General features: G+C 61.4%; 2 protein-coding genes across 2 annotated transcripts; one reads left to right on the forward strand and one right to left on the reverse strand.

The window, feature by feature from the left end:
- Positions 1-1,009: 1,009 nt before the first annotated feature.
- Positions 1,010-3,486, reverse strand: HAPLN2 (hyaluronan and proteoglycan link protein 2). The gene is made up of 5 exons (XM_074164548.1): positions 3,345-3,486; positions 2,737-3,087; positions 2,399-2,515; positions 2,113-2,298; positions 1,010-1,293 (listed from the first exon to the last, which is right to left on the reverse strand). Exons 1-5 carry the CDS (start codon positions 3,484-3,486, stop codon positions 1,010-1,012), a joined length of 1,080 nt encoding a protein of 359 aa, XP_074020649.1.
- A 3,311-nt stretch (positions 3,487-6,797) lies between these two features.
- Positions 6,798-12,743, forward strand: RHBG (Rh family B glycoprotein). The gene is made up of 10 exons (XM_074164556.1): positions 6,798-6,978; positions 8,564-8,750; positions 9,173-9,323; positions 9,459-9,606; positions 10,289-10,455; positions 10,670-10,807; positions 10,995-11,128; positions 11,332-11,453; positions 12,391-12,464; positions 12,678-12,743. Exons 1-10 carry the CDS (start codon positions 6,798-6,800, stop codon positions 12,741-12,743), a joined length of 1,368 nt encoding a protein of 455 aa, XP_074020657.1.
- The last annotated feature ends 2,365 nt before the right edge of the window (positions 12,744-15,108 follow it).

The following is a 15,108-nucleotide window of genomic DNA, read 5'->3' on the forward strand; positions in this document are numbered from 1 at the left end:
AACCAGTAAAGGGATGGTGGGGAGCAATGGCCCGGTCACTGGGGCAGCCCTGGCACAGGGGTGGGAAAATCAGGGCTGCACAGCCCCAAAAATGGGGATGGTGGCAGCACCCACCCGCACCATGGGGCTGGAGAGCCCCCGGCACAGCCTGGGCACAGTGACATCCAGAGGGATCACAGAAACGGGGAGGAACAGCCCAAAGTACCCCCACAACCCAGGGGGACAGGTCAGGGCTCGGGCTGGGATGCGGCTCCCGGCAAACACATGGGACCTGGGGGGCACGTGGCCGGTGCCAGGGGATGCTGGCATCTCCCCACGCTGTGTTTCCCCCTGTGCTGTGCCAGCTCCGGCGCCTTTTATAGCTTTTTATAGCTCTCCCTGGCTGTGTCCAACAGCAAAACTCAGAAACCCCCTGTGTGCGGTGCCAGGGACACCGATAACCCCCGGGACAGGGCGGCTGGGGGGGGGGGGGCCCCACATGGAAAATCCTTGTCAAAATTCCCCTCATCAAGAGGCCAGACGGTCCCGGGGGGCAGAGTCCGGGAGAGAGCTTGGCTTTGCCGCACAGCTTTACCGTCGCTTTATTAATTGAGAAGGCGAAACTTCATTAGTCACGCTCGTTAATGCCCAGTCCTGCACCAGCCAGAGTCCTTGTGGCTGCAGGGAGCGAGGATGGGGTGCGGGATGCAGCGAGGCTGTGCTGAGGGGGCTGGATTAGCCCCCCTTCCTGGCCCAGCAATGGGTCCGGCTTCTCCAGCCAGCCCCGGACACCCCACAAGCCCCACAGCAGGCTGGGGTGTGGGGAGCAGCCCCACCAGAGGATGCACTGAGGACCCAAACCCAGCTCTATCCCTCCATCGGAGGATGCACGGACCACCCGAAATCACCGGGAGACACCCCCCCCCCCGCCACGGCCTCGTGCCCTGCCTCAAGCTTTCCACCCGGGTGACCGGGGCTGGTGTCCCACCGCTATCCCCTCCGCTCGGCCCACCTCTCCTTCCCGACCTTCCTACTTCCCCGCGAAGCAGTAGGTGCCGTAGGTCCGGAGCTCCTTGCTGGGAAAGCCGAAACTGCGGACGCCGGGGTCCGGCAGCCCCCCGCAGTGCTGGCGGGGGGTGGTGATGGGGTACCGCACACTGCCATCCGCCAGCCACCCCCCGTCGCAGCGATCCAGCTGGGAAAACTTCCAGGCGGAGTAGAGCTGCCCCACTTTGGCGATGGCGGCCCCTTGGTTGCGGCAGGCTTGGCCAGCCTCCTTGAAATTCAAGTGGCCCCGGATGAAGTAGACCTGGCCTGGGGACAAATGGGGACATGGCAAGTCCCCATTGCCGTGGAGGAAGGACTCTTGATCAGGGAGGAGAGCCAAAAGACAAGGGGAAAGGTTTTAAGATGAAAGAGGGGAGATTGAGCTGAGCTGTGGGGCAGAAGTTCTTTGCTGTGAGGGTGGTGAGAGCCTGGCCCAGGTTGCCCAGAGAAGCTGTGGCTGCCCCATCCCTGGAGGGGTTCAAGGCCAAGGTTGGAGGGGGCTTGGAGCAACCTGGGCTGGTGGGAGGTGTCCCTGCCCAGGGCGGGGGGGGACAGGATGGTCTTTAAGGTCCCTTCCAACCCAAACCATTCCATGATTCTGTGATTCAGCCTGGAGAAGAGAAGGCTCCGGGGAGACCTTAGAGCCACTTCCAGTCCCTAAAGGGGCTCCAGGAAAGCTGGGGGGGGGGACTCTTGATGAGGGAGGGGAGCGATGGCACGAGGGGGAAGGGTTTTAAGCTGAAAAAGGAGAGATTTAGGTTAGATATTGGGCAGAAGTTCTTTGCTGTGAGGGTGGTGAGAGCCTGGCCCAGGTTGCCCAGAGAAGCTGTGGCTGCCCCATCCCTGGAGGGGTTCAAGGCCAGGTTGGAGGGGGCTTGGCGCAACCTGGGCTGGTGGGAGGTGTCCCTGCCCAGGGCAAGGAGGGGTTGGAACTCCATGACTTTTAAGGTCCCTTCCAACCCAAACCATTCCACGATTCTATGATACTGAGTGGCCAGCGTGGATGGCAACCCGGGAATAACCCCAGCCCTGGTGGTCATCGGGGTTCAGTGCCACTGTGGGAGGGACAGGGGACCCCAGCACTACCTTGAAGAGCAGAGGTGAAGCAGAAAGCGTCGAATTTGTCCTTCTGCTTGTCCCTGGCCCCATAGGAACGAACGCCTGGCAGGAGGAGGCGGCCACCGCACGGCTCCCGCGAGTTGATGATGGGGTAGTGGACGGTCCCATCAAGGATCCACCCGGCATTGCACCAGTCCAGACCCTCCGTCCAGGCTGGGGGGCAAGAGGCAGGTTAGCACCGGCACTTCCCTCCTCCTGCACCCAGCGAGGCACGTTTTGGGGTAGATAAGGGTTTTTTTTTAGGATGTTTCACCTTTGTAGAGCTGCTGGTAGGTGGCGAGGCGGGAGTCCTGCTGCTCGCAGGCTCGCTTGGCTTCGTGGTAGTTGAATTTGTAGCGCCCGTTGCTGGGCTGGTAGGGGAAGACAACACCTGGGGGGAACAAGGACAGGGACAGAGGGTGAAGGAGATGCTCTCCCTGACAATGCTTTGGCTTTTCATCCCCAGGGATTCAGTGCTGAAGATAAGGGGGGGCACTGAAACAGGGGACATGACAGGTGGAGATACCCATCCATGGAGCCCCCAGCCCAGTCCAGCATCCCCTCTCCGCTGTCCCCCACATCCTCGGGGGGTAGGACGGTCCCCAGCCTCACCTTCCAGGTGCAGCGTGAGCGAGACGCTCTCGTCCTCCAGCCCGTTGACGAGCTGGCAGCGGTAACGTCCCTCGTCCTCCAGGGCCACGTCGGTGATGGTGAGGGAGGCGTCGTAGCGGTGGCCGTGCCGCAGGCGCACCCGCTGGCTCAGCGGCCCGTAGTTCTTGTGGTAGAGCCCGTTGGTGATGATGATGATGTTCTCCCGGTAGTTGGCCGGCTCCACCTTGCTCCACTTCACCCGGTAGTTGCGGGGCAGGGCGCGCAGGACACAGGGCAGGGTGGCCGTGGCACCCCGCTGCGTGTGCACCGCGGTGTGGAGGGGCTCCAGCAGGTACTGCAGGCGGGGGGGGGCTGCGGCAACCCCCCGTCTGCCTCACCACGGGGCATTGCGGGGGTCCCACCACCCCTTCAACACCTCCCGCAAAGCCCCCCGACTCTCATCGGCATCCCCAGCCTGGTTTCCATCACCCATCCTGGCTCCTTTCCGCCCCTCCTGCAACCCCCGGGATGCCCAGCCCTGGTTGGACCCCCCCCCAGCATCACCTCCCTCCTCCAGCCCTGACCCCAAAAGCAGTGCCTTGTCCCCCCCTCTGGCCCCTGTTCCCTACCTGGGGTCCCCGTTGGCCGCTGGAAGATGCTCGATGCTGGAGATGCCGCCAAGAGCCAGAGGGAGCCAAACAGGAGAAGCCGGTGCATCCTTAGAGCTGGGGGCGGGATGGTGCCTGGGGGGGGCGCAGGGGTCAAGGACATGAAGTGGGACGTACCCCGGCTTCAGAGGGGACGTGCCGGGGGACATCTACAGTGCTGGCTGCCGGGGATGCTGTGGGGCCAAGGGATGGCCCTGCTCTGTTGGGGTCTCACCAAGGTTTGCTGCGCAAAGGGGGCGTCCCCTGGCAGGACACAGAGCCAACAATGTGCCAACCCGCCTCCCCGGTGTCCCCACGCCTCTTACCGTCCCCAGCCGTGTCCTTCAGCGAGCCACCGTTCCCATCCAACGCCCCCAGTGTGGGTCCCACCCCGGCGCCCGCCGCGTCCCGTCTCCGTCACAGCCGCCCCATCGCGGGGCCGAGGGCTCTGGAAAGGTCAAACGGTGCTGCCGGGAAGAGGGGACACGGGGATGACACTGCCCTGTCACCGTCCTGGGGCGGGCAGCATCCCGACACCCCCGTGGCCCCGCGGTCCCTCGGCCTCTGCCCCCATGGCGTGCGGGAGCGGTGAGCGCCGGCCGTGCCCTCGCTCCCTGCCCTGTCGCCGTCTCTTCCCACTTTCTTCTCTTTTTTTTTTTTTGTGTGTGTGTGTGTGTGTGTTCCCCCCCCCCCCCCCCCGCTCCCAAACACCTCCCCGAGGAACGCACGGGGAGGAGGAAGCACAATTTCCCATTGTGAGCGTCTTTCTCTTTATTGTTCTGCTCGGCAAAACACAGCGCGCCCGGTTAACAAACACCCCTTTCTTCGCCGGCCGCAGCGTCGGGGGGTTCAGGGGAAAGGCCAGCCCGGCACAGGGCTCCGGCAGCCCCTTGGGCCGGCAAAGCCTCCCCTCGGCATCGGCCCCCCGTGCCCTCTGCTCCCCCAGACAGCAGGGCGATGGTTAATTTTACACTCCCTCTCCCTCACGTCTCTCCGATGATGGGATGCTACTCCCACCCTTTGGGTCTCTGATGGGGGGGGGGTGTCCCACCACTCTTGCATCCCACCGGCCTCATCCCACCCTGCAGAAAGCCATCGGAGAGGCTTCCCCGTCGGCACCTTGGGGCCGGGAGGCAGCAAAACAAGGCCACACAATGGGGCTGTGTTCTGGGCTGCCTTATCTTCTCCCTCCCCCAGGGTCCATCTCCAGGGGTGGAGGAAGAAGCTCTTCTCAAAGGAAACACAGGACAAGCGGAGTCTGTCCCCGCCACCAAAGGACACAGTGATCCCGGCTCCCCCGTGGCACACACGGCACCGAAAACAAACCTCCCCCGGGGCGGTGGGGGGACACACACGCGGCCCCCGGGCGTGCGCTGGCTCCCCTTGCCCCCAGCCCACCCTCTGGCTGCCTGTACGGAGGGGTTAATGAAATAACCTGCCCTAATTAGGATGCCAGCGGGCTGGATTGGAAGCCTCTGAGGCTCTTCCAGCTCAAAAAGGTCAGCGCTTTGGCTTATTTTAATGAGCAAAAGGTGGTTGGAGCCTTGCCCGCCCCCCCCCCCCCCCCCCGCATGGAAAGGCTAAACCGCCGCAGCACCATGCGTCCCCCTCCCGCATCTCCCCACGGTTATTTTGTGGGTTCAGAGAGCGCCCGTGAGCTCCCTCCATCACCTTTCCCAAATCCACGGCTACGTTATCGGATCTTGACACCCCCCACCCCCCCACCCTCTCCAGCGGTGCCCGGCCCCGGGGCAGAGACTCGGGGCTCCTCGACCAGAGGATGTTTTTTTCCCCAGCTCCGTGGTACCGCGAAGGAGTTGACTCATTTCTCGCATTTTTCCCAAGTGAAGGCAGCAGTTACACCCCTCGGCTCCCACACAACCGCAGCCCGGAGCGGGGTGCTCCCGGGGGGGGGGGCCTCCGAAAAGTGATTCATTTCCCTTCCCCATCCCCTGGGCGTCAGGGCACGACCCCGACCCGGCGCTGCGTATGTGAGATCATCGTTTGGCTCCTCGCTGCGGAAAGGCATTACCCGAGTCGCTTCCCAAACACACGCCGTGTTTTACTTCTCGGCTCCTTTTCCTCTCCCTTTTTTGGGATTTGTACCCGCTTTCGGTGCGTTACAAACACCTCTCTGCAAAGGCAGCAGCCAAAGAAAATCAAAGGGAACCCTCGTTCTCCAGCTCCTCCCCACCTCTCCTGGCAAGGGATGCTCAGCAGCCTCCAGCTCTGCTCCTCACCCTTCTTTTTCCCAGCTCAGCTTCTCCTCCTCCCCACGCAGCCCCACAGGGAACCTCGGGTGGGCAACAAGATGCCCACGTGCCACCAATGAGCCCTTGTGGCCAAAAAGGCCGATAGGAGCCTGGGGTGAGTTAAAAAGAGCGTGGCCAGCAGATGGAGGGAGGTCATCCTCCCCCTCTGCTCTGCCCTGGTGGGGCCACATCTGGAGCACTGGGACCAGTTCTGGGGCCCCCAGTTCCAGAAGGACAGGGAACTGCTGGAGAGAGTCCAGCGGAGGGCTGTGAGGATGATGAGGGGCTGGAGCATCTCTGTGCTGAGGAAAGGCTGAGGGACCTGGGGCCGTTCAGCTGGAGAAGAGCAGACTGAGAGGGGATCCCATCGATGCTGAGCAATAGCTAAAGGGCGGGGGGGTCAAGAGGATGGGGCCAGGTTCTCCTCAGTGGTGCCCGGGGACAGGACGAGGGGCAATGGGGACAAACTGGGACACGGGAAATGACCGTGAGGGTGGCAGAGCCCTGGAAGAGGCTGCCCAGAGAGGGTGTGGGGTCTCCTTCTCTGGAGAGATTCCAAACCCACCTGGATTTGATCCTGTGGGACCTGCTCTGGGTGACCCTGCTTGGGCAGGGGGTGGGACAAGGTGGTCTTTAGAGTTCCCTTCCAGCCCTGGCCAGTCTGGGATTCTGTGATTCTTCACCAAAGCCCCCCTGATCCATCATTTTTCCTAATGACCAAGGAATTTAAACCAGGCTTTGCCAGAGCCCAGCAGCAGGTCAGTCCCACCACCCTCCATCTCCTCTGCCTCACCAGGTCCCCCCAAACATGTTTCTCCTGCGCCAAACCTCCAGAAAGGCTGAAACCTCGGGGTTCCCCCAACCACGGTTCCCCCCAACGCCCTGAATCCCACCCTGACCCCCTGCCACCCAGCCGAGACGGATGCTGACACCAAGAGCCCCCTGCTCCTCCCTGGCACAGTGGCCCTGATGTGACAAAACCACATGCCGGGGCGACTGTCCCGGGGTTTCCGTGTTGGCAGCTCCGTCCCGCTCCCGGCTGGCTCTTCCGCCTGTGGGAAGCACCAAGACGAGGGCAGGACCTGGCAGTCACCCTGGCAGGCGGAGTTTGCAGCCCCAGAGCCTCTCTCCTCGTGTCTCCCCGGTTTCGGCGGGATTTGCTTTCCCTGGACACCCCCCCGACATGCCTGAGGACACCACCACCTCCAGGCTCCGTCTCGCCGGGCTGTGCTTCCTCCTCCAAATCCTCACCATCATCCTCTTCGCCGTCTTTGTCCGGTACCGCCCAGAGAGCAGCTCCGGTCCCTGCTCCCAGCAACTGAACTGCAGCTGGAAAAAACAGGATTTGGGTTCTCAGCACCCCCGTGAGTACCCCCGCCCCGGGTGGGTGCAGAGAGCGGCTCTACCTGGTCCCCAGGCGGTGCTGAGGGGGTGGCACAGGATGTCACCGTGTCCAGGCTGCAGCCCTGTCACCCCATCCAGCTCTCCAGAGTCAAACAGAGGGGTGGGGGACATCAAGCCTCAGGGTTGGGGTATCGGTGCATCCCACCGAGGAGGGGCCGGTGGGTGGAAAGCAAGGATTTTCCACGTGCCTGGAAAAATCCAAGCCCCAAATAGGGATATTTGGGTCTAGGGGGTGCGTTTTAGCAGCAGGAGAGCAGAGGGGATCAGTGATAAACCTGGGGTTGTCCTGCCATCCCCGGGCAGGGGACACGGCAGCTGCTCCTGGCACTTTTTTGGGGGGGTCTGGAAAACATCCCACCGACCTGCTGGGTTTGGCAGCACCAAGGGATTTGCACCGAGCCCCTTTCCATGGAGGATTCAGCTCCCTCGGTGCTGCCACAGCGTCCAACGTGGGGCTGGGGGTCCGTCCCACCAGGAGCATCCTCCTGCCGGGCATTGCTGAGGAATCCTCCTGGGATGAGGGACCGATCCTGGCTTTTCCGAGGGAAGGGCAGGGCTGGGATTGGAAAGGAGCCTCCGGAGGGCCCTGGCCGAGGGAGGGGAGCTGAGCAGAGCTGAGCTGCCTGGAATGGAACAGGCAGGTTCTCCCGGTTTCTGCTGCCCACATCACCCCACCCAGCGTAAGCAGTGACTCACGGCCGCGGCACGGCCCAGGGGTGCAAAGGGCGTTTAGCCCAAGTGACAATCGGGTCCCCTCTCCTCCGATTTCCCACCAAATGGTACCGGACTGGTCCCATTTTTCTGCTCATCCCTCTGGTCCTCTTGTTCCAGGGAGTGGGAGGTGACATTTGCAGGGTCAGCAGAGAGGTCCCAGGGAGTGGTTGACATCAGGAGGTGATGTTTTCAGGGGTAGCAGAGAGGTCCTGGGGGGTGGTTGACATCAGAAGGTGATGTTTTCAGGGGCAGCAGAGAGGTCCTGGGGGGTGGTTGACATCAGGAGGTGATGTTTTCAGGGGTAGCAGAGAGGTCCTGGGGGGTGGTTGACATCAGGAGGTGATGTTTTCAGGGGCAGCAGAGAGGTCCTGGGGGGTGGTTGACATCAGGAGGTGATGTTTTCAGGGGCAGCAGAGAGGTCCCAGTGCGTGGCTGATGTCTCAGACCCACCTTCGCGCTGGTGTAATGGGTGCAGATGGCTCTTGGCCACCCCAGGAGCTTTCTGGGCTGGAGGGTGAACCACGTGTGGGTACTGAGGGGTCTGCAGAGGGTGGTGGCAGAGTGGCAGGGGTCGCATTAGGCAGGGACAGCTTTACCTGTCACTAGCACAAGTGACAACTGCTCATCCTCTCCACTGGAGATCTCCAGGGGAGATCCAAGGCCAGATCCACCACGGTTCCAGAGACCTGTAGGTGGAACACGGCTGATTTGTATCTGTTGAAGCCTTCAGCTCCCCAAAATCCATTAGGGCATGGGGTGTCTGAGACCCCTCCGGGGGACCAGCCTGCCCTCGACGCCTCCAGACCCATCCTTCTGCCTCTGCTCTGCCAGGATTCCGGGATGTCCACCTCCAAGTTCTCCTCGGCTTCGGGCTCCTGGTGGCTTTCCTCGGCCGCTATGGGCTGGGCAGCATAGCCATCAGCATCCTCATCGTGGCCTTTGCCATCCAGTGGGCTGTCCTGATCCAGGGGTTTTTGTACTTCTTCCTGAACGGCAAAATTTACGTGGGAGCTGAGAGGTAAGGCAGGAGGGAGCTGCTGCTGCCGCCCGGCTGCCATCGTCCCAGGGCCAGCCCTGGCACACTGGCTCCCTCCTCTGTAGAACTCACAGCTCTGCTTTGGAGGAGGACTGTGAGGACAAGTAGGACCAGGCTTCTGGGCTATTTGAGTCCCTCACTAGTAAGGGCCATGTAAATACTGCCAACGTCACGGCCAGGCGTTTAGGAGGGGCACGCTGGCCCCCGACCTGCCTGGAGCCCAGCTGTCCCTTTGTCACTGCCATGGCAGGGCTGGGGATGCCCATTCAGCTCGCAGGAGCGGTGGGACAAGGGGCTGAAGGCTCAGCTCCCGTCCCCCCCCGCAACCCTGCTCTCCCCAGCTCCCGCATTCGCCCCCCTGGCAGCTGTGGGTCCAGCCCCACGCCTTCCCTTCTCCTCCCCAGCATGGTCAGTGTCGACTTCTGCACGGCAGCCATCCTGATCTCCACCGGAGCCGTTCTGGGCAGGGTAAACCCCATGCAGATGCTGCTGCTGACCCTGCTGGGGGTCACCCTCTTCAGTGTCAACGAGTACATCCTGTTCAGTCTCATGGGGGTGAGTCGGTGATCGGGGGGGCCACCAGAAAGGGGGTGACCATGGGTTTGGGCTCCTCCTGTCAAGACCTGCCTTGTCTGTAGAGACAAATCCCATGTCCCACCTTCCCACGTGGTGTTTTTCTGTACTCACCAGATAAGTGACAGTGGGGGCTCCTTGACTGTCCACACCTTCGGGGCTTATTTTGGCTTGATGGTTTCACGGATCTTGCACCGAACTCATATGGGCAAGAGGAAAGAGCAGCAGGACACGGGGCACCAGGCAGATGTTTTCTCTGTGGTCGGTACGGAGCTCGAGTCCTACAACACAAAAGTCATAGACGTGGTGGTGGAAGGACCATCACCACCGTTGGGACAGAGTGGTTGTGGCTTTGACCAGCACAGTCCTGCAAACCATGAAGCCTGGAGAAGAGAAGGCTCCGGGGAGACCTTCGAGTCCCTTCCAGTTCCTAAAGGGGCTCCAGGAAAGCTGGGGGGGGACTCTTGATGAGGGAGGGGAGCAATGGGACGAGGGGGAAGGGTTTTAAGCTACAAGAGGGGAGATTGAGCTGAGCTGTGGGGAAGAAGTTCTTTGCTGTGAGGGTGGTGAGAGCCTGGCCCAGGTTGCCCAGAGAAGCTGTGGCTGCCCCATCCCTGGAGGGGTTGAAGGCCAGGTTGGAGGGGGCTTGGAGCAACCTGGTCTGGTGGGAGGTGTCCCTGCCCAGGGCAGGAGGGTGGAACAAGATGATCTTCAAGGTCCCTTCCAACCCAAACCATTCTATGATTCTATGAAGGACAGAGGTCCTCCACCTCCCTGGGGACCTGTCCTGGGGCTGCACCACCCTCTCCAGGAAAAAGCTTTTCCTCATGTCCAACCTGACCTTCTCACACCCCAAGCTATGGCCACTTGCATCTCCTGGCACTACCAGGAAGTTTCCTTCTCACGAGAGATCAACCCCAACATTAAAACCTGCCTGTTCCCCACAGGAACCATCTACTTGTGGATCTTCTGGCCCAGCTTCACCTCAGCCACCACGGTCCGTAACGACGCCGAGCCCTGGGCAGTGCTCAACACCTACTTCTCGCTGGCAGCAAGCACCCTGGCCACCTTTGTCCTCTCGCCTGTCCTCTACGAGGAGAACACCCTGAGGATGGTAGGTCCTCTCCTGGGACAAACCCAAGTGTCACACATTGCCCACGCCCCGTCCTACAGGGATGGTGACCACGAGTACACAAAAGGGGATGCCCATTAGGCTTTCTTAGGTTCATTAAGACCCAGTTTGGTCCCCGAGGAAGCCCAAATCCCCCCAGCCCCATGCTGATGTCCTCCATGGAGCCAATTTCCCCGACCATGTTCTGCTCCATCAGGTTCAGATCCAGGATGCCACCTTGGCTGGAGCGGCTGTGATGGGTATGGCTGGGGAGATGCTGGTCACCCCCTTCGGGGCCCTCATCGCCGGGTTTCTGGCTGGCCTGATCCCCCCACTTGGCTTCAGATTCCTCACGGTGAGTCCCCTGGGGACAGCAGAGGACATCGGTCCCAGGTCAGAAGACCACCCGCCTTTGGTGGTGGTGGGGGCTGCATCACCAACCTGCAGCTCCCAAATCTGCAAACACTGAGCTGCAGCACAGCCCCTCCCCGGGGGTGAGCATCCCCCCTCTGAACCCCGGCTCTTCCCTACGCTCTCCCCAGCCCGTCCTGCGCTCGAGGCTGAAGACTCAGGACACATGTGGGGTTCACAACGTCCACGGGCTGCCGGGCCTCCTGGGGACCCTGCTGGGGACACTGCTGGCGGCACTGGCCACTGCAGACGCTTATGGTGGCAGGTGAGAAAGAGACGGAATCAGGGGTCACAGTGACTCCATGCGCCAAGCTGGGGCCACCACGACGTTTGAAATCAGGGATGCTCCGTGCACCCTCTACAGCACCCCCTTATAGCACATCACCCAGAGTCATGAGCAGAGCCCCCCCTGTATTCCTGCTGGGGGGGAACAAGTCTCCCAAAACCCGTCCCTGCTCCGGCTTGCAGGCTGGAGCTTGTGTTCCCGCTGGTGGCCCAGGGTAGCCGGACGGCCACTGACCAGGCGCTGCGCCAGCTCTACGCCCTGCCCGTCACCCTGCTGCTCGCCAGCCTTGGGGGCTGCCTGACCGGTGAGTTCTGCTTCCAATGGGATGGGACGAGGGGTGCGAGGGGCAAGGGAATCGATGGATTTGGGGGGGGGGGCGGGGGGGAAGCCAGGAGCAGCCCCAAAGTGAGCCCTCCCCATTATATGAGCCACCAATGAGCCCTTGTGGCCAAAAAGGCCGATAGGAGCCTGGGATGTGTTAAAAAGAGGCTGAGGGAGGTCGTCCTCCCCCTCTGCTCTGCCCTGGTGGGGCCACATCTGGAGCACTGGGACCAGTTCTGGGCCCCCCAGTTCCAGAAGAAGGACAGGGAACTGCTGGAGAGAGTCCAGCGGAGGGCTGTGAGGATGATGAGGGACTGGAGCATCTCTGTGCTGAGGAAAGGCTGAGGGACCTGGGGCCGTTCAGCTGGAGAAGAGCAGACTGAGAGGGGATCCCATCGACGCTGAGCAATAGCTAAAGGGTGGGGGGGGCAAGAGGATGGGGCCAGGTTCTTCTCAGTGGTGCCCGGGGACAGGACGAGGGGCAATGGGGACAAACTGGGACATGGGAAGTGACTGTGAGGGTGGCAGAGCCCTGGAAGGGGCTGCCCAGAGAGGGTGTGGGGTCTCCTTCTCCGGTGGGATTCCAAACCCACCTGGATTTGATCCTGTGGGACCTGCTCTGGGTGCCCCTGCTTGGGCAGGGGGTGGGACAAGGTGATCTCCAGAGGTTCCTTCCAACCCTGGCCAGTCTGGGATGCTGTCACCGGTCGGGGAGGAGCAGAGCCCACCATAACCCCCCCCCGGTCCCGGTGTTCCCTCCGGCTCCGGTTGTTGGAGCCGGTGTTCCCCGCGGTGCCGGTGCCCGGTGGATCCCACCCCGGCGCTGCCGCTAGATGTCAGGGGAAGCCCGGCGAGAGGAGCCGGGCTGGGCCGGTCGCCCCGCTCTCAGACGCCCTCGCCCGGCTTTCGGGCATCCTCAGGAGCCGTCCTGAACATGAAAGGGCTGAGATCTCCCCCGGACACGTCGTACCCGGAAAACACCATCCTCCGAGAGGTAAAGCTGGGGGGGCTGCTGGTAAAAAAAAAGGGGGTTACGGGGCTCAGACAGCAGCAGGGACTGGATGCTTCCCCGGTTGCCGATACCTCCCTCCTCCTCCTCCAGCAGCGTTTAGGGTGGGACACGGCTCCATTAAAGCCCCCACCCAGCCCTGGTTTGCCCCGAACAGGGCCCATTTCTGCCCCTCTCCATCTCTCTGCCTTGGTGCAGGCGGCCGAGGAAGGATGCGACCGCAGGGCGAGCAGAAAGGAGCCGAGCACCAGCACCTTGGTCTGATGACCCTGACCCCTCGGTGATGTCCTGCACCACCAGGCTCAACCCTCTGCCAGAATCGCCAGTGCCGGGCAGCTTCTGGTAGCCTGAATTTCCCGGTAGCCCGCCCCGGAGACAGCCAGGCTTGTCCCCAGGTGGGAGCCAGCTCCTGGTCCCAAAGGTTTGGGGAGCAGTGGGGTGCCCCCAGGCCTCTGCAGGGTGAAGAGACACCCCAGTGACTCGGGTGCTTGTTGTGGGAGCGACCTGGCTTCCTCCAGGGACACCTCAGGGTGCCCTGACGTGTGGTGGCTCTGCCACTTCCCCCCTCTGCTCTGTGCCTCGGTTTCCCCATCTACTGCTCTTCCAAGAGAGGAAGGCAATGAGGGGGGGGGCTTTGTCAGGGAAGGGGTGTCCCAGGCTCCACAGAAACCAGCAAAGACTTTCTACGGACACTTTTGCACACAATGATTAAAACACACAGACTTTTTGTACCGTCAGGATTTCTCACGTGAGTTTACACAGAACCTTTGCCGCTGAATTTCCTTCAGGTTTCTTTCCAGGGAGGAAAGCAAAGCCCCCCAGGACCCCCCTTCCCCCTAAAGACTGATGCCCATGGGGTGGGTTTGCATTCCCGTTGCCCCCCACCAAGGTGGGTACCCTACCAGAGCCTTGGTCACAGCCTGGAGCAGCCAGTACTTGGGGGGGCAAGACCAGGGTGACACCGGGGTCCCCCACCCAGGGGTGACCCCTGCCTTCCTCTTACCACTCATTGCCTTGCACTGGGGATGGGGGCCAAGAAAAAGCCCCCCCCTCCTCAAAACAGGAAAGTGCCCACCAGCACCCAGCCCTGCGGGGAGAGGGCTGCTCCCCTGGCCATTGCAGCCCCCAGGACCCCCAGCAGCACCCAGCACCCTGTGTCCCCACATGCCCCCCACAGAGAAGGTCTTACCCTGCCCCAGGCCCCCAGAGCTCCCCTAGGACCTGCTTTGAGCACCCTGGGAACGTGGCACCTCTCAAAGCGTGGGGTCCTGCAACACCTGAAGCAGGGGGACCGCCCCACAGGGCTCCCGGGGGGGCGATGGTGGCCGTACTGGGGGTCCCCAGCAGGACCCACCCCCCGTGAGCCTGGGGGGCAGCTGCCAGACGCTTTCACACCTCCAGCGCCAGACTCCAGCGCTCGCCAGGTGGGGTTCCCCCAGGCATGGGTGTCCCCAGCTGCCACCACCATCCCCCGAGGAGGGGACCACAGCCCTGTCCCCCAGGGAGGGGACCACAGCCCCATCCCACACAGAGAGGACAGGAGGTTCAAGGCCAATGCAGGGAGGTTTGGGGTCAGCGGTTTTAATACCTGATGCTGTTGAAACACAATTTTTTTTTAAAAATTATTGCATCTAAGATGAAAAGAAAAAACCCTATCATTTGGTTGCAGGCTGATCATAAAGCATTAAACCATATAAACCATGAAACATCCCTTTTTAAGGGATGTTTTAGAAAGTCTCTTTATCCTTTCTAAAAGGATATAAATCGAATTAGAGAAAAATTCCAGTCTGAGGCATTGCTCCACAGCAGAAATTCAAAACTTCTCACTTTGATTCAAATCAAACCATCACTATAACTCCCCAGTTTCAGTTGTTCGTTACAGAAAACCTGATGAAATCAACACATTTGCTAAATGCTTCGGTGCCACTGAATTTCCGCGACAAGACACTGGGAAGAGGGCCACAGGGGTCTGTCCCTGTTGTCATCACAGGTGCTGGGGGGTGTCTCTACTGTCCCCGCTCTGAGCAGAGACCCCAGCCCCATTGAGGTCGCAGGGCAGGAGAGGTTCCATGTGCCCATGTCCCCATGGCACGCACCACTCCCTGGAGGGATCACAGAATCACGGACTGGTTTGGATTGGAAAGGACCTTAAAGACCACCCAGTCCCCCCCTGCCCTGAGCAGGGACACCTCCCACCAGACCAGGTTGCTCCAAGCCCCCTCCAACCTGGCCTTGAACCCCTCCAGGGATGGGGCAGCCACAGCTTCTCTGGGCAACCTGGGCCAGGCTCTCACCACCCTCACAGCAAAGAACTTCTTCCCAATATCTAACCTAAATCTCTCCTTTTTCAGCTTAAAACCTTTCCCCCTCGTCCCATCGCTCCCCTCCCTCATCAAGAGTCCCCCCCCAGCTTTCCTGGAGCCCCTTCAGGGACTGGAAGTGGCTCTAATGTTTCCCTGGAGCCTTCTCTTCTCCAGGCTGAACAAAGATGAAGGATGTGAGAAGAAGTGGCCCAAGAGCTGGTGCCCCAGTAAGGGGGTGCCAGGCTCCATCCAGCACCCCAGACCCATGCCACCCCCTCCCACCTCACCTCCTTCCCACCCCTCTCCTCCTCTTTCCCAGGCAGCCC

The sequence above is a fragment of the Numenius arquata genome, chromosome 27 (genome assembly GCF_964106895.1).
Source record: "Numenius arquata chromosome 27, bNumArq3.hap1.1, whole genome shotgun sequence".
NCBI lineage: Eukaryota > Metazoa > Chordata > Aves > Charadriiformes > Scolopacidae > Numenius > Numenius arquata.

Excerpts from the sequence above, each read along its gene's own strand:
- HAPLN2 (XM_074164548.1), bottom strand. The coding sequence starts at position 3,486 with ATGTCCTTGACCCCTGCGCCCCCCCCAGGCACCATCCCGCCCCCAGCT. Across the intron at positions 2,299-2,398 it reads CTACCAGCAGCTCTACAAAG|CCTGGACGGAGGGTCTGGAC; the intron begins GTGAAACATCCT and ends CTTGCCCCCCAG. Across the intron at positions 1,294-2,112 it reads CTTCACCTCTGCTCTTCAAG|GCCAGGTCTACTTCATCCGG; the intron begins GTAGTGCTGGGG and ends ATTTGTCCCCAG.
- RHBG (XM_074164556.1), top strand. The coding sequence starts at position 6,798 with ATGCCTGAGGACACCACCACCTCCAGGCTCCGTCTCGCCGGGCTGTGC. Across the intron at positions 10,456-10,669 it reads AGGAGAACACCCTGAGGATG|GTTCAGATCCAGGATGCCAC; the intron begins GTAGGTCCTCTC and ends CTGCTCCATCAG. Across the intron at positions 10,808-10,994 it reads TTGGCTTCAGATTCCTCACG|CCCGTCCTGCGCTCGAGGCT; the intron begins GTGAGTCCCCTG and ends CGCTCTCCCCAG.